Source organism: Lynx rufus, unplaced genomic scaffold (assembly GCF_022079265.1).
Source record: "Lynx rufus isolate CCGP_SWC_20201006 ecotype Redwood Valley unplaced genomic scaffold, mLynRuf1.p SCAF_16, whole genome shotgun sequence".
NCBI classification, from domain to species: Eukaryota; Metazoa; Chordata; class Mammalia; order Carnivora; family Felidae; genus Lynx; species Lynx rufus.
In genome coordinates this window covers 12,742,582-12,764,515 of record NW_025814830.1, presented here as the reverse complement: position 1 = coordinate 12,764,515, position 21,934 = coordinate 12,742,582, and the positions used below count along the sequence as shown (strand labels likewise).

Genomic DNA, 21,934 nt, shown 5'->3' with positions numbered 1-21,934 from the left:
TGTGACATGGAGAGCAGTTTGGGACCTAAACTGGATTCATTTGGTTCCTTACACTGTTCCCTTGATCACCATATTCCAGTTGGGTTCTTACCTAGTGTTTTATAAATGATATTGTGCTTCTCTGACAAAGTAAAAAGCCAGGTACTCTCATCCCAGTACATTTTGCTGACATGAGTTGATGTTAAACTGAGCTGTGTGGGGTTTCTTGTTTTTGTTGTTGTTTACAATTTCTTTCTGCTTTTCAACAAAAGCATGTTTTCCTTGGATTTCTGACTCATTTCTAAAGACTGTTCAATCTTCAATTTATTGATTTATGTTTATTTCCTTTCTCAACACCATCCTCTATTACACTCTACAGCTTATGTGCATTGTTGTCAGAGATGGTGGCTGCTGTTCCAGTCACATTAGATAGTGTTCTTCTACATATTAAAGTTATATGACAAGTATAGACAATCAGATAAATGAGAGAATAAGATAAAGCATAAACCCAATTCGAGTTTTCAGGGATAGTCTTTCTGAGCAGCTGCCATTTTAGTTAGGACATTTCAGACAAAAAGGAACTGGCCATGCAGAGAGCATTCCTGGCAGATAGAACAGCATGTGAGAGTGTGAAATGGGAAAGGATTTGATACGTTCCAGGAACTTCAATAAAGCCAGTAAGGCTAGAGCATTGTTCCTGAAGATAATGGTGGTTCAAAATGAGGTGAAAAAAGTAATCAAGAAATGGATCATGCAGGGGCTTTTAGGCTTTGAACAGGAATTTGGATTTTATTTGAAGTACAAAGGGATAAACCATTGAAAGGTTTTAAGCAGTATTCTCAATTTTTTTTTTATATCAGAAGCATCTGGGGAAATGAAAAATGAAAGAAAATTTGTATTTTTAAAGTTGCTGACAAATACTGAGTGTCCAGTAATGGCTCTAGGTACTAGAAATAAAGCAGAGAATGAAACAAAGTCATTGCTTTGATTAAGCATGGGCAGACAGACAAGGCACAAACTTTAAAACTAGTATATCCATTAGTGATAAATGCAATATAGGTGCATTTCTATATTGGGTGTTTTGATAATGTGTCATTTGAATGGAAAACTGAAATGAGAGAGCAAACCATGCAGGTATCTGGGAAAAGAGCATTCCAAAAGGTAAACACAGAGGTATACACTTGGTATTTTTGAGCAGCAAGGAAGCCATTGTGGTGAGAACAAAATGAATAATTAGGAGTGGCAAGAGATGACATCAGAAAAGTGGCCAAGGGCAAACTCATGTAGAGTCTGTGGACCATAGTAAGGTCTTGTGAGCCATAATAAGTAAGAACTTAGGATATTATTCTAAGATGGTAAACTCAGAAGATTTTTATACGGGAATAAGGTGATATGAATTACATTGTAAATGAATTCCTCTGGCTGCTGTGTGAAGAACAGATTGCAGGGACAATTGCAAGTGGCTTGGCCTAGAGTGATAGTAGTGGATGTGGTCGTACTTGATAAACTTAAAAAAATTTTTTTTGATGTTTATTTATTTTTGAGAGAGAGAGAGACAGAGTGTGAGCAGGGGAGGGGCACGGAGAGGGGGAGACACAGAATCTGAAGCAGGATCCAGGCCCTGAGCTGTCAGCCCTGAGCCCAACGTGGGGCTCAAAGCCAGGTGAGATCATGACCTGAGCCAACATCAGACACTTAACCAACTGAGCCACCCAGGTGTCCCTTGATAAACTTTTAATAGGACAGGTAGTAGGTCTTGTTGGTAGATTGGATATCTAACTAAACATTTGATTGAATGTTTATAGGGGAGTGTTTTTGTTATTTTATAAGCTTCTTTGGTTGGATTCTAATCTACTCCAAAGTTTGAGAACCACACACTTAAACTGTTGTCCTAATTACTTTGCTCCCTATAAACTCCCCTCATTCTATGTTTTCTCCTTGTGCCTTTTGTTTTAATTGCACAAAATATTTCAGCACTGTTTAAGCCATTTGTTCTTATCAGAATTTTTATTTTACCTATCATTTTTATTTTAGAAGTTTCATTTCCCCTTGTTAAAAAAAAAAAAAAAAAAAAAAGAAGGAATTTGCTCTCTTGTTATCTTACAGACTTGGAATCCAGTTGTGAGACCAAAAAGTCATCTCCAGAAAAGGGAGCTTATGAAATGGAATCACTGCAATGGGAAAATAGGAGGAAACCTATCAGCCATAATTTTGATTACAATGGTATTAGAGATAATATGGAGGGCAAAGGCAAATTTGAGGATCAACAGGGAAGTCAGGAAGGACTTTACATGCACATGAAAATTACCTATGGAGAAAAGGCCACCCAAAGCCATTCTGTGTCACCTACTCTTCATCCGCTAAATCCTACCAGGGAAAAATTGTACAAATGTAAGGAATATGAACAAGCTTTCAGCTACCTGTCATGCCTTACTCAACATGAGAAAAGCCATAATAAAGAAAAACACTCTGAAGTTAAGAAACGTAGGAAGACCTTCAGCAAAAAGCCAACATATATTCAACATCAGAGGATTCAGAATGGTGAAAAGCCTTATGAGTGTATGGAATGTGGGAAGGCCTTTGGTCGTAGTTCTGATCTGATTCAACATCAGAAAATTCATACTAATGAAAAACCTTATCAGTGTAAGGCATGTGGGAAAGCTTTTATTCGTGGTTCACAGCTCACTGAACATCAGAGAGTTCATACAGGAGAGAAACCATATGAATGTAAGAAATGTGGAAAAGCCTTTAGTTATTGTTCACAATATACTCTCCATCAGAGAATTCACAGTGGTGAAAAACCCTATGAATGCAAGGAATGTGGGAAGTCCTTTATTCTTGGCTCTCAACTTACTTACCATCAGAGAATTCATAGTGGTGAGAAACCCTATGAGTGTAAGGAATGTGGAAAGGCCTTTATTCTTGGTTCACACCTTACTTATCATCAAAGAGTTCATACTGGTGAAAAGCCTTACAGATGTAAAGAATGTGGGAAGGCCTTTTTATGTGCCTCCCAACTTAATGAACATCAGCGAATCCATACAGGTGAGAAACCCTATGAATGTAAAGAATGTGGGAAGGCCTTTTTTCGTGGCTCACAACTTACTTACCATTTGAGAGTTCATACAGGTGAGAGACCCTATAAATGTAAAGAATGTGGAAAAGCCTTTATTTCTAATTCTAATCTTACTCAACATCAGAGAATTCATACAGGTGAAAAACCCTACAAATGTAAAGAATGTGAGAAGGCCTTCATTTGTGGCAAACAGCTTAGTGAACATCAGAGAATTCATACAGGTGAGAAACCCTTTGAATGTAAGGAGTGTGGAAAGGCTTTTATTCGTGGTGCATATCTTACTCAACATGAGAAAATTCATGGTGAGAAACATTATGAATGTAAGGAATGTGGGAAGACCTTTTTTCGTGCCACACAACTTACATATCACCAGAGAATTCATACAGGTGAGAAACCCTACAAATGTAAGGAATGTGACAAGGCTTTTATTTATGGCTCACAACTTAGTGAGCACCAGAGAATTCATAGAGGTGAAAAACCCTATGAATGTAAGCAGTGTGGGAAGGCCTTTATTCGTGGTTCACATCTTACTGAACATCTAAGAACTCATTCTGGTGAGAAACCCTATGAATGTAAGGAATGTGGGAAGGCCTTTAGTCGTGGCTCAGAACTTACTCTACATCAAAGGATCCATACTGGTGAGAAACCTTATGCATGTGTCCAATGTGGTAAAGACTTTAGACGTCATTCACAACTTACTCAACATATGAGGCTTCATAATTGAAAAAGCTTTGAATATGATTTAATATAAGAAAGGCTTCAACTGTATTCAACACCTCTGGAATATTAGAGAACCCATATTATGTTCGTAATGAATGTAGGACATCCTTTTACTTGTGCTCATAATGAACTCATTTTTAGAAAGCCTATATTAATGAATGCAGAAATAACTTCTGAAACACAGTAAACATTTATTTTCATTTTCATTTTTTTATTTTTTATTTTTAAAGTAGGCTTCATGCCCAGCACAGAGTCCAACTTAGGGCTTGAACTCACGACCCTGAGATCAAGATCTTAGCTGAGATCAAGAGTCAGACACTTAACCAACTAAGCCACCCAGGCACCCCCTATTAAACAATTTTAACAATCTCTATAGCCTTGGAATGTAATCTGAAATATATCCTTTATTGAGTACCATCTCTATTTCACCATTTCCTGTGAAATTTGAAAAGTTACTTAACCTCTCTGTGCCTCAGCTCCTTTGTGTAAAATAATGTAATGATATTACATGGATTGAATTATAGATGATTAAACACATGTAACTCCCTTTGGACAGCATCTGATACTCAGTATCTATTATTATCACTGGTATTATCATTATTATATGTTATTAGAGAAGTCAAAGGGTAGGAATATTTTTGAATACAGTAAGACATAAGCATTCTATTACCATCTATCCCTTTCTGTTTCTTGTTTGGGTTTGGTCTGGTTTTACCATCTATCCTTTTTTGAACACCAGATAATTTATTCTGTGACAGAAGCTTTAGGACATCATAAAGGCAGAAAGGCCTTCATTTTAGAGCTCATAAATTTTGCTGCACCAGATAATTCATACTGCAAAAAAACTATGGAAGAAATTCCTTTAGAGTTGTAGAGATTTTTTATAAAATCAAGGGGAGGTCATTTTTCTACAGCAAATTCCAAAAGCAGAAGTCATTTTACTACATTTTCTAATTACTTCTTTAAGGGAAAGATAATTTTTTATCAAGAAAATTATAACCAAGTGGCTCCATTAAAATAAAACTATATAAATTATTACTGTCTTAAATGAGAAATCAAAACAAAATTTACTAACTACAGCTTTTCTCATTATCTGTATCTGATAATATGTTGAAGAGTAAATTTTCAGATGCCCACATTTCAGAGCCTACTTCCATTATTTTAAGTGGGGAAAATGATGCTTCTGGCCCTTTCAAGTGTCCTGATCAGTTTTCCCAAATGTAATTTAAATTCATCTTAAAAAAAATTTTTTTTTAATGTTTATTATTTGTTTTTGAGAGAGGGAGAGACAGAGTGCAAGCTGGGGAGGAGCAGAGAGAGAGGGAGACACAGAATCCGAAGCAGGCTCCAGATTCTGAGCTGTCAGCACAGAGCCCGACGCAGGGCTCAAACTCACGAACTGTGAGATCATGACCTGAGCTGAAGCTGGACGCTCAACCGACTGAGCCAGCCAGGCGCCCCTAAAATATTATTTGCTACATTGATCATAATTCATTGACATATATTTGGCATATACCATATTTGCATATTAGAAAATACTCTGAACCAGACTCTCCAAAATATGTTCAAGAGATAATAATCTCCAAAATACCATTGGAGAAGAGGACTCTGTCTCATTGCATATTGTGGTACATAACCAAATTCCTTTATTGCCAATGAATTATACTTTGAACAAGCCGAATTAAAAGGTTGTAAGAAGACCTGCAATAAAGAAAATATTACCATTATTCAACACACTGTTTCCCAGTCCTGACCATGAATTCTTTCCCCTCCATAATATTTACTATCTTTGGGTTATGAACACACTTTGAGAAATCCATTGCTGACCAAAAAGAATAATTATAAGAGAAAATTTAAGGCATTTTGGAAGTTAGTTAAATTTAGTGGGTGGTGCAGTACTTTTGTGTTCTAAAATTAATCAGTACACTATACAAGAAGAGTCCCTCTAGCTCAAGTTTTCACAACCCTTTCCCTATTCTCTCATCATCTAGATTGATTTAATTAGATTTTTATTCTTGATGCTGTTGTTATAAGACTGTTAAGCCTGGGTGGCCCAGGCAGTTAAGCATCAGACTCTTGGTATTGGCTCAGGTGATCTCCCAGTTTCAGGAGTTTGAGCCCCACGTCCCACATGGGGAGGCTGCTTGGGATTCTTTGTCTCCCTTTCTCCCTGTCCCTCCCCGACTTGCGCTATCTCTGTCTCTCTCAAAATAAATAAAAAACCTTTAAAAAAAGATGGTTTAATATGAAACTTGAATGAATATTATCTCAGTACTTTATTTCATAAATCATTTTGAAACTAAGAGTTTCCCTATTGAGGTAATGGTGAGGGGATAGGAATGTACACTAATCAAAGAATTCATAAAGACAAACAGGTTGTGGTTGCTATACTGCCTTAGTTGCTACTTTAAGGTATACTGATACCATCATACCTGTTCAAATTAAGCTTTATTTTCCCTACATGCATACAATTCTTTTCAAAGGTCACTATATTCCTCTTACAAAGTTATGTAACAAAGTTTACCCCATACCAAAGTTACAGTGTAAATTAAAAAGAATCACATTCACTATTGCTCATCCATCTACTGTTAAAACTTTGGTTTTTATCTGTGATGTTTCCTTCTGTTCTCAAATATGGTCCACATTTGAGTGTAACAAAAGTATGTTTTAATGGGATAGCTACCCACTCATCTGTAACTTGTTTTATTTTAACTTTTTATTGTAGAACATACCAAACGTAACAAAAATAGAATAGTAAAATGAACAGACATGTACCCATCACGTTTTTATTTTTATTTTTTAATTCAAGTATAGATAACATACAACATTGCATTTTTAAATGTTTATTTATTTTGAGAGAGAGAGAGAGAGTGAGCGAGCAGGGAAGGGCAGAGGGGGAGAGAGAGAGAGAGAGAGAGAGAGAGAGAGAGAGAGAGAGAGTCCCAAGTAGGCTCCACACTTAGCAATAGAGCCCAACACAGGGCTCAATCTCACACTGTGAGATCATGACCTGAGCTGAAATCAAGAGTCACACGCTTAACCGACTGAGCCATCCAGGCACCGAGCATCACATATTTTTAATAATCACTTCTATTTTACCTTTCTTGTTAATCTTCCAAATATTTTTTTGCTGGATATTTTAAAGCCAAGCAGTATATTTTATTTTATTTTATTATTATTATTTTTAATCTTTTAAGATACTTTATTTTATTTTATTTTTATGAAATTTATTGTCAAATTGGTTTCCATACAACACCCAGTGCTCATCCCAAAAGATGCCCTCTTCAATACCCATCACCCACCCTCCCCTCCCTCCCACCCCCCACCAACCCTCAGTTTGTTCTTAGTTTTTAAGAGTCTCTTATGCTTTGGCTCTCTCCCACTCTAACCTCTTTTTTTTTTTCCTTCTCTCCCCATGGGTTTCTGTTAAGTTTCTCAGGATCCACATAAGAGTGAAAACATATAGTATCTGTCTTTCTCTGTATGGCTTATTTCACTTAGCATGACACTCTCCAGTTCCATCCACGTTGCTACAAAGGGCCGTATTTCATCCTTTCTCATTGCCACGTAGTACTCCATTGTGTATATAAACCACAATTTCTTTATCCATTCATCAGTTGATGGACATTTAGGCTCTTTCCATCATTTGGCTATTGTTGAGAGTCCTGCTATAAACATTGGGGTACAAGTGCCCCTATGCATCAGTACTCCTGTATCCCTTGGGTAAATTCCTAGCAGTGCTACTGCTGGGTCATAGGGTAGGTCTATTTTTAATGTTTTGAGGAACCTCCACACTGTTTTCCAGAGTGGCTGCACCAGTTTGCATTCCCACCAACAGTGCAAGAGGGTTACTGTTTCTCCACATCCACTCCTGCATCTATAGTTTCCTGATTTGCTCATTTTGGCCACTCCGACTGGCGTGAGGTGATATCTGAGTGTGGTTTTGATTTGTATTTCCCTGATGAGGAGCGACATTGAGCATCTTTTAATGTGCCTGTTGGCCATCCAGATGTCTTTAGAGAAGCGTCTCTTCATGTTTTCTGCCCATTTCTTCACTGGATTATTTGTTTTTCGGGTGTGGAGTTTGGTGAGCACTTTATAGATTTTGTATACTAGCCCTTTGTCCGATATGACATTTGCAAGTATCTTTTCCCATTCCGTTGGTTGCCTTTTAGTTTTGTTGGTTGTTTCCTTTGCTGTGCAGAAGCTTTTTATCTTCATGAGGTCCCAATAGTTCATTTTTGCTTTTGATTCCCTTGCCTTTGGGGATGTGTCAAGTAAGAAATTGCTACGGCTGAGGTCAGAGAGGTCTTTTCCTGTTTTCTCCTAGAGGGTTTTGATGGTTTCCTGTCTCACATTCAGGTCCTTTATCCATTTTGAGTTTATTTTTGTGAATGGTGTGAGAAAGTGGTCTAGTTCCAACCTTCTGCATGTTGCTGTCCAGTTCTCCCAGCACCATTTGTTAAAGAGACTGTCTTTTTTCCATTGGATATTCTTTCCTGCTTTGTCAAAGATTGGTTGGCCATACTTTTGTGGGTCTAATTCTGGGGTTTCTATTCTATTCCATTGGTCTATGTGTCTGTTTTTGTGCCAATACCATGCTGTCTTGATGATGACAGTTTTGTAGTAGAGGCTGAAGTCTGGGATTGTGATGCCTCCTGCTTTGGTCTTCTTCTTCAAAATTACTTTGGCCATTCGGGGCCTTTTGTGGTTCCATATGAATTTTAGGATTGCTTGTTCTAGCTTCGAGAAGAATGTTGGTGCAATTTTGATTGGGATTGCATTGAATGTGTAGATAGCTTTGGGTAGTATTGACATTTTGACAATATTTATTCTTCCAACCCATGAGCACGGAATGTTTTTCCATTTCTTTATATCTTCTTCAATTTCCTTCATAAGCTTTCTATAGTTTTCAGCATACAGATCTTTGACATCTTTGGTTAGATTTATTCCTAGGTATTTTATGCTTCTTGGTGCAATTGTGAATGGGATCAGTTTCTTTATTTGTCTTTGTGTTGCTTCATTATTAGTGTATAAGAATGCAACTGATTTCTGTACATTGATTTTGTATCCTGCAACTTTGCTGAATTCATGTATCAGTTCTAGCAGACTTTTGGTGGAGTCTATCGGGTTTTCCATGTATAATATCATGCCATCTGCAAAAAGTGAAAGCTTGACTTCATCTTTGCCAATTTTGATGCCTTTGATTTCCTTTTGTTGTCTGATTGCTGATGCTAGAACTTCCAACACTATGTTAAACAACAGTGGTGAGAGTGGACATCCCTGTCGTGTTCCTGATCTCAGGGAAAAAGCTCTCAGATTTTCCCCATTGAGGATGATGTTAGCTGTGGGCTTTTCATAAATGGCTTTTATGATGTTTAAGTATGTTCCGTCTGTCCCGACTTTCTCGAGGGTTTTTATTAAGAAAGCTTGCTGAATTTTGTCAAATGCTTTTTCTGCATCAATTGACAGGATCATATGGTTCTTATATTTTCTTTTATTAATGTGATGTATCACATTGATTGATTTGCGAATGTTGAACCAGCCCTGCATCCCAGGAATGAATCCCACTTGATCATGGTAATTCTTTTTCTATGCTGTTGAATTCGATTTGCTAGTATCTTATTGAGAATGTTTGCATCCATATTCATCAGGGATATTGGCCTGTAGTTCTCTTTTTTTACTGGGTCTCTGTCTGGTTTAGGAATCAAAGTAATACTGGCTTCATAGAATGAGTCTGGAAGTTTTCCTTCCCTTTCTATTTTTTCGAATAGCTTGAGAAGGATAGGTATTATTTCTGCTTTAAACGTCTGGTAGAACTCCCCTGGGAAGCCATCTGGTCCTGGACTCTTATTTGTTGGGAGATTTTTGATAACTGATTCAATTTCTTCACTGGCTATGGGTCTGTTCAAGCTTTCTATTTCCTCCTGATTGAGTTTTGGAAGTGTGTGGGTGTTTAGAAATTTGTCCATTTCTTCCAGGTTGTCCAGTTTGTTGGCATATAATTTTTCATAGTATTCCCTGATAATTGCTTGCATTTCTGAGGGATTGGTTGTAATAATTCCATTTTCATTCATGATTTTATCTATTTGGGTCATCTCCCTTTTCTTTTTGAGAAGCCTGGCTAGAGGTTTATCAATTTTGTTTATTTTTTCAAAAAACCAACTCTTGGTTTCATTGATCTGCTCTACAGTTTTTTTTAGATTCTATATTGTTTATTTCTGCTCTTATCTTTATTATTTCTCTTCTTCTGCTGGGTTTAGGGTGTCTTTGCTGTTCTGCTTCTATTTCCTTTAGGTGTGCTGTTAGATTTTGTATTTGGGATTTTTCTTGTTTCTTGAGATAGGCCTGGATTGCAATGTATTTTCCTCTCAGGACTGCCTTTGCTGCATCCCAAAGCATTTGGATTGTTGTATTTTCATTTTCGTTTGTTTCCATATATTTTTTAAATTCTTCTCTAATTGCCTGGTTGACCCATTCGATCTTTAGTAGGGTATTCTTTAACCTCCATGCTTTTGGAGGTTTTCCAGACTTTTTCCTGTGGTTGATTTCAAGCTTCATAGCACTGTGGCCTGAAAGCATGCATAGTATGATCTCAATTCTTGTATACTTATGAAGGGCTGTTTTGTGACCCAGTTTGTGATCTATCTTGGAGAATGTTCCATGTGCACTCGAGAAGAAAGTATATTCTGTTGCTTTGAGATGTAGAGTTCTAAATATATCTGTTAAGTCCATCTGATCCAATGTATCATTCAGGGCCCTTGTTTCTTTATTGACTGTGTGTCTAGATGATCTATCCATTGTTGTAAGTGGGCTATTAAAGTCCCCTGCAATTACCACATTCTTATCAATAAGGTTGCTTATGTTTTTAAGTAATTGTTTTATATATTTGGGGGCTCCCGTATTCAGCGCATAGACATTTATAATTGTTAGTTCTTCTTGATGGATAGACCCTGTAAGTATTATATAATGCCCTTCTTCATCTCTTGTTACAGCCTTTAGTTTAAAGTCTAGTTTGTCTGATATAAGTATGGCTACTCCAGCTTTCTTTTGACTTCCAGTAGTATGGTAAATAGTTCTCCATCCCCTCACTTTCAATCTGAAGGTGTCCTCAGGTCTAAAATGAGTCTCTTGTAGACAGCAAATAGATGGGTCTTGTTTTTTTTTTAATCCATTCTGATACCCTATGTCTTTTGATTGGCGCATTTAGTCCATTTACATTCAGTGTTATTATAGAAAGATATGGGTTTAGAGTCATTGTGATGTCTGTAGGTTTCATGCTTGTAGCGATGTCTCTGGTACTTTGTCTCACAGGGTCCCCCTTAGGATCTCTTGTAGGGCTGGTTTAGTGGTGACGAATTCCTTCAGTTTTTGTTTGTTTGGGAAGACCTTTATCTCTCCTTCTATTCTAAATGACAGACTTGCTGGATAAAGGATTCTCGGCTGCATATTTTTTCTGTTCATCACACTGAAGATTTCCTGCCATTCCTTTCTGGCCTGCCAAGTTTCAATAGAGAGATCGGTCACAAGTCTTATCGGTCTCCCTTTATATGTTAGAGCATGTTTATCCCTAGCTGCTTTCAGAATTTTCTCTTTATCCTTGTATTTTGCCAGTTTCACTATGATATGTCATGCAGATGATGGATTCAAGTTACGTCTGAAGGGAGTTCTCTGTGCCTCTTGGATTTCAATGCCTTTTTCCTTCCCCAGATCAAGGACGTTCTCAGCTATTATTTCTCCAAATACACCTTCAGCACCTTTCCCTCTCTCTTCCTCCTCTGGAATACCAATTATGCATAGATTATTTCTCTTTAGTGCATCACTTAGTTCTCTAATTTTCCCCTCATACTCCTGGATTTTTTTAATCTTTTTCTCAGCTTCTTCTTTTTCCATAATTTTATCTTCTAGTTCACCTATTCTCTCCTCTGCCTCTTCAATCCGAGCTGTGGTCAACTCCATTTTATTTGCAGCTCATTAATAGCATTTTTTAGCTCCTCCTGGCTGTTCCTTAGTCCCTTGATCTCTGTAGCAATAGATTCTCTGCTGTTCACTATACTGTTTTCAAGCCCAGCGATTAATTTTATGACTATTATTCTAAATTCACTTTCTGTTATATTGTTTAAATCGTTTTTGATCAGTTCGTTAGCTGTCGCTATTTCCTGGAGATTCTTTTGAGGGGGATTCTTACGTTTCATCATTTTGGATAGTCCCTGGAGTGGTGCGGAACTGCAGGGCACTTCCCCTGTACTGTCTTGAATAACTTGCGTTGGTGGGTGGGGCCGCAGTCAGACCTGATGTCTGCCCCAGCCCACTGCTGGGGCCACAGTCGGACTGGTGTGTATCTTCTCTTCCCCTCTCCTAGGGGCGGGACTCACTGTGGGGTGACGTGGCCCATCTGGGCTACTTGCACACTGCCAGGCTTGTGGTGCTGGGTATCTGGCATATTAGCTGGGGTGGATCGGCAAGGTGCACAGGGGCGGGAGGAGCAGGCTCAGCTCGCTTATCCTTTGGTGATCCGCTTCAGGAGGGGCCCTTCGGCACCGGGAGGGAGTCAGACCCACCGCCAGAGGGATGGATCTGTAGAAACACAGCATTGGGTGTTTGCACGGTGCACGCAAGTTCCCTGACAGGAACTGGTTCCCTTTGGGATTTTGGCTGGGGGATGGCTGAGGGAGATGGCGCTGGTGAGCGCCTTTGTTCCCTGCCAAGTTGTGGTCTGTCATCTGGGGCTCAACAACTCTCCCTCGCGTTGTCCTCCAGCCCTCCCACTCTCTGAGCAGAGCTGTTAACTTATAACCTCCCAGATATTAAGTCCCGCTTGCTGTCAGAATATACTCTGTCTGGCCCCTCTGCTTTTGCAAGCCAGACTCGGGGGCTCTGCTTTGCCGGCAGGCTGCCCCTCTGCCCTGGTTCCCTCCAGCCAGTCCATGTAGCATGCACCGCCTCTCCGCCCTTCCTACCCTCTTCGTGGGCCTCTTGTCTACGTTTGGCTCCAGAGAGCCAAGCTAGTCTTCTGGCGGTTTTCTGGGTTATTTAGGGAAGTGTGGGTGGAATCTAAGTGATCAGCAGGACGCGGTGAGCCCAGCGTCCTCCTACACCGCCATCTTCCCTATTGTACCCAAACCAGTATATTTTATCATCTCCCCCCTACATATTTCAGTATGTATCTTGAACAGATAAGGACTTAATTAATATCTAGTAATTTTTGAGATATTAGTGATTATAGTTGGGTTATTTGAGTCAGGATTTAAAAGACATCTGCTCATTACATTTGGTTGCTGTGTCTCTTGTACACTTGCTTTTGTCTTTTTAAAAATGCCCACAGAACAAAACAGAAACATGGTAACAGCAATGCCATGATATATCCTATTTTCTCCAGATTGAATATTCAGGTTATTTCTTTGTTGCTGCAAACCAGGCAATAAATGTCTTTATATGCTTATTCTTGCATATTTGTGTTTTTATTTCTACAGAATATATTCCTACAGATTAGACTGCTAAGTCAAAATATGTATACATTTTACATTTGTTTTAATAGATTATGCTGTTTTGAAACAGTCAGTTTACATCCTCATCATTAAAGTATGAGAGTGCTCATTCCCTATACCATCACCAGGAACAAAAAATAAAGCCAAAAGGAGCCATGATGGAATAACAGGTTTAAACAGCGACTGTGATCCTCAACAAGAAAGATACAAATTAAGTGAGCAGTATGATCACACCAACTTCCTACCTGGAGATACATTCTAGATAATGAAAAAGGTTTATCCCAAACTGAGCATGCTGGTCTATGTTGAGAAGATTGAGATCAAAGAGACTGATGTTCCTGGAAGTTGCAGAGCAGTTCCAGAGAGAAGGAAGCTGTGCAGAGAATTTCAGAAATGTGTGAAAGGGTCCTCTTCAGTCTTTCCTAACATTAAGTAGTACATGTGTAGGTTGTGATTCTACAAGTCTGAGCAAAGTGTAATCAGAGAGCTGCAAGTTGTAAAATGCCCAGAGCTGACACAGGGCAGAGATGTTTCTAATTCTGACCCTGATGATCACCCATACCATTTAGTAGATAACCCAGAAGAGTCACACATAAGGAACAGAGGTCAACCATCTCTAAAGCACTTTAGACTTGTCCTAAACTGTTTTAAAGTTTTAAAAGAATCAAGCAAGTAACCCAGCTGCCTACAGAGCAAAGCTTCACCCTCTAAAATAAATGTAACAATAGCCACATTCAACAATGTAAATTGCGTAATGTTCATTATCTGTATAAAGAAGCCCCCCACCACGTGACACAAAACCAGAAAAAAATCAATTGGTTGGCCAAATAAAATGGCAGGGGAAATGGTATCAGTACAAAATTACTAAAGAAGCTATTATGCTTAATATGTTTAAGAATTTTTAATTTTTTTAATGTTTATTTTTGAGAGAGAGACAGAGCACAAATGGGGGAGGGGTAGAGAGAGGCAGACACAGAATCTGAAGCAGGCTCCAGGCTCTGAGCTGTCAGCACAGAGCCCAATGCAGGGCTCAAACCCATGAACCACAAGAACATGACCTGAGCCAAAGTCAAATGCTTAACTGACCAAGCCACCCAGGTGCCTCTGCTTAAGAATTTTTTAAAATCCACAACATAATGAGGACAGATATAGAGGATACAAATGGAACTTCTATAAAAGAAAAATATCTGAGAAGAAAATTTTATTGGAGATTAAACATAGAGGAAGGAAAAATTCGGTGAACTTGAAAATATGTTTGGAAAAATGAAGCACAGAGAGAAAAAGACTGAAAGAAAAGAGCCTCAATGACCTGTGGACAAATTAAAGCAGGTTCTGTGTAAATGAGATGTCAGCAAGATGGTAGAATTGGATGTCCTAGGCCCTCTCTCCTCTAACAAACACACTGATACAGCAATTCATGGAAAAATTCCCTTTGTGAGAAATCCAAAAACTGAGTGAAAGCCTCTGCACCTAGGGAGAATGCAAAACCAGACTCATCAAAACCCACAGGGAGATATGGGACACCCTTCTGCCAGAGTCCAGGCACATGGTACAACATCATATGATCAGTGAGAGACTCCTGGCTACCAGCTTCACCTGGGGGTGGGGTGGGGTGGGGAAGGGGATATTTTACACATTCTGTACCTTAAATTTCCTGGGAGCTCCCAGAACACTGACTTAGGTCTTGCCAGTTGTGGAGTTCTGACAGGTCCAGTAAAATCTAGCCACTGGGTAGATAACAGAGATGGTGGGTTGGGCTGGTAGATACCATTAATCCTTACCTCTATTCAACACAAAGCAAGCCCTCAGCCCTCAGCTTTCCCATGGGGAAGAAAAGAGTTGATCTGTGTGTCCAACACTCCAGTGTTGCTAGGGCCATCCAACGACTTGGCATTTGACTTAGTCTTACAGCTCTGAGAGGTCTGGCACAGTCTATCCACCTTTGGGAAAACAGAACCAATGGTTTCAACTGATAGATGCCACAACCCCCCATTCCCAGCTCAGCACAGACTGAGTGAGCAAAAATAAGAGGCTGCCTACTTCTTCCTGGAGGTGAGAAAGAGTATATACAGGTCCCCAGGCAAAGGTGGAGATTGGCAGAGAATTTAAAAATATGATTCAACTATATACTGGATATACGTTTTAGATTCAAATATCAAATTTCAAAACAAAAGGACAGAAAAAGAAAAACCATGCAAACTGCAATCATAACAGAAATGGAGTGGCTATACTATCAGACCAAACAGGCATTAAGACAAAATTACCAGAGACAAAGAGGTACACTTTATCATCAAAAAGGGCTACTCCATCAAGAAGACATAACAATCATAAGGATATATGCACCTGAGCCAACATCCCAAATGTCCATCACCAGATGAATGAAGAAACAAAATCAACTGTCCTAAATATGCTGAAAAAGCTGAAAGAAGTTGTGGAACTTAAAAGTACAATAACTGAAATGAAAAATACACCAAACACCTACTAGGATGCCTATTTTAAATTTATTTTTAAATGTTTTTATTTATGTTTGAGGGGGTGGGGGGAAAGGGCAGAAAGAATGGGAGACAGAGAATCCAAAGCAGGCTCTGTGCTGACAGCAGAGAGCTCAATGCAGGGCTCGAACTCATGAACTCAAAACTCAATCTCACGACCTGAGCTGAAGTTGGAGGCTTTTAGGGGCCCCCTAGGATCCCTATTTTAAAAATTAAAAAATAACTCTTTCTCTGTCCCAAAAATAAATAAACGTTGAAAAAAAATTAAAAAAAAAAATGGGGCGCCTGGGTGGCGCAGTCGGTTAAGCGTCCGACTTTGGCTCAGGTCATGATCTCGCGGTCCGTGGGTTCGAGCCCTGTGTTGGGCTCTGTGCTGACAGCTCAGAGCCTGCAGCCTGCTTCTGATTCTGTGTCTCCTTCTTTCTCTGACCCTCCCCTGTTCATGCTCTCTGTCTCAAAAATAATGTTAAAAAAATTTTTTTTTAAATCTTTTAAAAAAAAGGGGGGGGTGTCATACACTGTTCAGGGCCTGGCACTTTAGGAGGTGTTTTTGGAGTGTGTTACATGCACTCTATTATTGTGTCTTGGCTGCTTTATCTAACTACTCATAGTGGTGGATTGGACTGTCCACCAGGTGTGCTTTGATTTGTTCATTGAGGTAACCCTGGAAAAGAGGAGGAGTTGGGGGTGGGGGGAAGAAACCTTATCCTAAACAAAGAGAAAAATGATAGGGGAGGGAAAAAAGACCAGGCAGAGAGAATCAAAGAAACTATTGGGCTTAATCCAGAAAGACAGAGAGGAAAATAAAGGAGATACAGAAAAGGTAAAAAAAGGATAGAGTAAAAATGCCGGATTAAACAACCAGAACAGAAATTTAAAAAAAAAAAAAAAAAAAAGGAAAAATATATAAGTATTGACCAAAAATCAAATCAGAAACTATAAGGCTGATTCTAAGGTGGGGGTGGGGGGGAAGGAGAGTAGAAAGGTAATGCAGGGAAAAGAGAAGAAGTAATAATAATAATAATTTAAAAAGAAAAAAAAAACAGACTAACATACCAAACTGCAGGACAGTTGTCTGTTGGTGCCTTGGAAACAGTGGTTGTGCTGGTCTGGAGGAGGGACCAACTAGTTCAGTGAGTGTCAATCTCACCCTGGTAAATAAGCAGTTCCTGGCCTCTGAAGGGCAACGTTTGGTGTAAGTGGGTCCCACCTCCACTGGAGGTGGCTGTGCTGCTCCCTGAAGCCCCACTGTGTTAGTGATGGGGAGGAAAATGGCGACACCCCAATCTCTCCTCCTCCTACCAGGTGTCCCAAACCACACTGTTTATGCTGCCCTGACAGAGCAGCACAGACTTCAGTGACCGATTTGCCCTGCTCTACAGTCTCCCCTGACTCCCCAGTGCTCGACTGGGATCCAAAACCCAATGTCTTAAAGGATCCTGCTCCATGTGGACACCCAGTTCTGAAATAGCACTCTGCTCAGTTGACAAAGGGCCTCTGGCTGGCGCCTTCAGGGTCTTTTGTCTTTGCAGGGGGCAATAAACCTTCTTCCCACAGTGCTCAAGGGAGGGGGCTTTCTCAAAGTGCACCCCTGAGAATGCTACCAAGCCCGGGGTTGGCTCCCCTCCCCCACCCGCCCCAGGCATGTGCACCAGGACATATGCAGTCTCTTTACCACATCCAACCAAATTAAAAAAATTAATTAGTATCTAATACCCAATCCATGTTCAATTTTCATGATTTCCTCAAAATATCTGTTCAGTTATTTGTTCCAAGTCTGGACTCAAGAATGTTCCACACTCTGAATCTGGTTGATAAGTTACCTTTAAGTCTCTTTTGAACTAAGGCAGTTCATTTTTCTCCCTCCTTACCATGCCACTCATTTACTGAAGAAACTTGGCAATTTGTCCCATAGAATTTTCCACATTCTGATTTGGCCAATTCGTGACCTTCATATACTACTCACAAGTTTTTAAATTGATTTTATTTCCTATAAATTGGTAATTAGATCTGGAGGTTAAATTAGATTAAGATTCAGTGTTGGGAAATATAACTTAGGTAGTACTTCCTACTTCCTATGGCATCACACGAGGCATATTAATACCATGTTGTTCCAATTTAGTGTTAAGATTGGCCAACTGAAGTGTTGTCAACCTTATTGTTATCTTCTGAAATTCCCAATAACCCATTTATTATGAATTGTTGCCAATTCCATTATTTTATTAAATGATGCCAAATGTAACTTTCTAAGTCTGTCATTTCTGAACCTCCTCTTGCCAACTATTTGATTACAGCTTGTACAGAAAAATCATGATAAATACTTGGTTCTGTTCCTTACCAAAGGAAATTTGGTTCCTTACCAAAATTCTGTTCTGTTCCTTACCAAAATTTCAGAATATGCTAGTACTCTGGCAAACTCCATAAACCCCCCCCCTTTTTTTTTTCATTTTGAATTTAGGCAGTTTTACCTACACAGTTTCAACCCATTGCAATAGTTTCTGATGTTTAACTGATCCTATCTTTGGTCAGTTCCTTTAGGTTAATGATCCTGTAGTCTTTGATAGCTTTATTGCTTTTAGGTACAATAAGACATTTTATGATAATTATATATACATTTTCTACTGTTGACCTGTCTTATGCCATTTCTCTAAGGAGAACTTTTTCTTTTTATAGAAAATGGAATTTGAAAACTACAGTCTGGATACATGGGCAACTTATAGCTTCTAGGTCACTAATGTTTTTAAACCCCTTAGTAGGGGTGCCTGGCTGACTAAGTTGGTAGAGCATGCAACTCTCAATCTCAGGATCATAAGTTCAAGCCCCACATAGGGCATGGAGCCTACTTAAAAAAATAAATAAACCCCTTAGGTAGAAAAATAATACCAATATTACCACTAACAAAAGACTAATAAAGGCAGTTTAGATTTCTTTATATTTGTCTTTGTGCTTGAGATACAGAATTATCTTTGAGATATTCTCCTAATGGTAAGTCAAAATATTTTAACACCGTTTGAAATTATTATTCTTTATGTTGTTATACCAGAACATGATGTAGAATCAAATCCACTGGTTTTGATACAGGTTTATTTTCCTTTTTGACTTAATTTTTAAAATAAAAGCTGATATGTAAAATATCTACATGGATCCAAAGTCAAAACAAAAAACAAGGTATAACCAAAGATAAACCTTTCACCCTTGCCCTCCCCTGTTGTTTCATCTTGAGATTCCTTTTTTTTTTTTTTCTCAATGTTTATTTATTTTTGAGAGACAGAGTGTGAACAGGGGAGGGGTAAAGAGAGAGGGAGACACAGAATCTGAAGCAGGCTCCAGGCTCTGAGCTGTCAGCGCAGAGTCTGATGTGGGGCTCAAACTCATGAACCATGAGATTATGACCTGAGCTGAAGTCGGACACTTAATCTACTGAGCCACCCAGGCGCCCCGAGATTTCTTTTTTAAAGTACAGGTATATATAGTATCCCCCTCTTCTTTCACAAATATTAGTATAATAAACATATTCTGCACTTACCTCTTTTTCATTTAAGATACTCTGAAGATCACTCCCTAGAAAAACACAGATGCACAATACTCCACTGTACATTCATATGATAGTTAATTCACCCAGTCTATTGCTGAACATCTAGGTTGTTTCCAATTTGCTGCATTTACAAATCATGTTTTTAAAAAATTCCTTAGTGTATACCATATTTTGTAATTTTATGTGTATCTTTGGGATAGAAATAAGGGTGCTGGTCTTATGGTAAATGCATGAGACTACACCTGGACATTGCTTAATTCCCTCCTATATGGACTGTACTATATTTTTTCATTTTCATCAGCAATTTCAGAGTTCTTGTTTTTTCAGTCTTGACAATAGAGTATATTAATACCCTTTAGGATTTCTGTGCATCTGGTAGGGATGAAGTGGTATCTCAATGTAGTGTAACTTGCATTCTCATCTCAAATTTTAGAATCTTTAAGGATATTAGTCTGTGATATACTTGCAAATATCTCCAATTTTTCATTGTCCTTTATCTTTAACATGGAGTCCTATAAAAATTATTTACTTTTTTCTTTATTTCTACTTGGATTTTTGAGTCATACTTCTTAATATCTCCATTCCAGGGTTATAAAGAAATTCACCCATGTAGTATTTGTAAAGTTTCTTTCTGTTTTATTTTTAGTTTTTACATTTAGATATCTGGATTTATTGGGAATTCATCCTACTTTACACTGTCAGAGAGGAAACTGATATTTTTTCCATAAATTTCATCCAATTGTGCTAATACTAATGATTAAAAAATTCTTTCCCAAAATGAATCTAGCAGAATGGTTCCTGCAAAGAAAGGTGGTTAGGGAATGACTAAAGAATTTCTGTTATCTCTATGGTAGACTAGAGAAGACATTATCAAAATTCACAAACATACCAATGGAAAGGGGTTCAAGAAACACGTACCTCAGGCATTCAAGGAGATCCAGGAATTCACAATGAAGGAGACAAGAGCACCAGATATGCACACTGATACTAAACTCAACACAGAAGTCTAGGCCAAAAGAAAAAGGAATGGCCATAGTTATCTGTATATGGACGTCCAGAAAGCCGTTACATTTCTCAGTGTAATCATCACCTTAACAAAAATAGTCAGCATGAATGAAAATGGCTGGTTTATTACAATAAAGTAATATAACAAAAAAATTTCACATTCCCCACATGAGTTGAGAAATTCCACAGAAGACAATAATTTCAGAGGGAAGTATGTTCCCTAATACTGTTTAACTACTGTTAAAGAACTGAATTATATGCTACATACATGTACATAAACTCAATATTCTTTAACTTATGTAATACTAAAAGGTATCAAGAAAATACTCTTAGAATAAATTAAGTGCTGAACTGGTAAAGTACATCTTCATCAATGATACACCTTGCTGTTATGCATAAACTACAGAATTATCACCTATCCAGGTCAGAGTTTAAACATTCTGGGTAAACATCATTTGACTATTGTATTAGTTTTTTGTTTTTGTTTTTAGAGAGAAAGAGGGAGTGAGCACAAGTGGGGGAGAGGCAGAAAGACAGGGAGAAGAGAATCCCAAACAGGCATTGCACTTTCTGCACAGAGCTTGATGTGGGGCTTGAACTTCTGAACTGTGAGATCATGACCTGAGCCAAAGACAGATGCTTAACTGACTGAGCCACCCAGGTGCCCCTGTATTAGTTTTTGTCATGTATGTTCATGAGTAAAATTCTTCTGGAATTTGTTGTTCAAGAGCTACTCCACATCTAATTTTGTTATCAGAATTACGTTAGTCTTTTAGCATCTGCTAGCAATTTTTCCATAGGATTTTGTTTCTTCAGGGAGCAGCCTGTACTCCTACATGAGTTATAAAGATTATTTTTTCTAACTGTTAAATTTTTTGGCCCCTTTTAGTTACTCTTGAAATTTAATAATTTATTTTCCTAGAAAACAAACTATATCCTATTTAAAATTTGTTTCTAGTAAGGTTTATATCTCTTTATATTGCCATTAAAAATACCCTCTAAAACATGTACCACAGTTCTCCTTTCTTATAATGTTAAGGCATTGCTACCAAGAAACATTTTGACTTAAAATAAAAAACCTTCTGTATTATTATTTATTCCATGAATTTTTCTTTATTTTCGTTAAATAAAGCTTTCCATCAATTCAGAGGCACCTGGGTGGCTCAGTAGGTTAAACATCCGACTCTTGATCTTGGCTCAGGACATGATCTCATGGTTCGTGAGTTTAAGCCCCACCTTAGGCTCTGCTCTGGCAGTGCAGAGACTGCTCAGGATTCTTTCTCTCTCCTACTCTCTCTGCCCCTCCCCTGCTCACACACACTCTCTCAAAATAAATAAACATAAAAAAAAATTAAGAAAAAACCACATTTCTATCAATTCAAATGCCCATTGGGGCATTAGCTCTTACTTTAGCTTGTTAAGTAATCATTATTTAATTTGACAAATACTTGGACTCTACAATATGACAGGCACTGTTATAAGTGCTGGAAATACAGTGGTGACAAGAAGTAAACTTCCCTCAATTTTCTTTGTTATATACATAAGAGTAATTTCCATTGAGAGCTGCCATGGTCATGTTCATAGGATTTGACATATAGGAGTTTTGTTATCATTCACATCTAAATAAGCCTGTAATTTC

At 38.4% G+C, this 21,934-nt stretch overlaps 1 protein-coding gene across 1 annotated transcript in view; it reads left to right on the top strand.

Moving 5' to 3' along the window:
- Window positions 1-21,934, top strand: part of LOC124511184 (zinc finger protein 345) — an 87,821-nt gene that overhangs the window by 7,908 nt on the left and 57,979 nt on the right. Inside the window, exon 1 of the mRNA XM_047078171.1 lies at window positions 2,061-3,654. Coding sequence (XP_046934127.1) covers window positions 2,142-3,654 — 1,513 coding nt within the window. The 5' untranslated portion in view covers window positions 2,061-2,141. Of the gene's footprint in view, window positions 3,655-21,934 lie in introns of the transcript that reaches the window.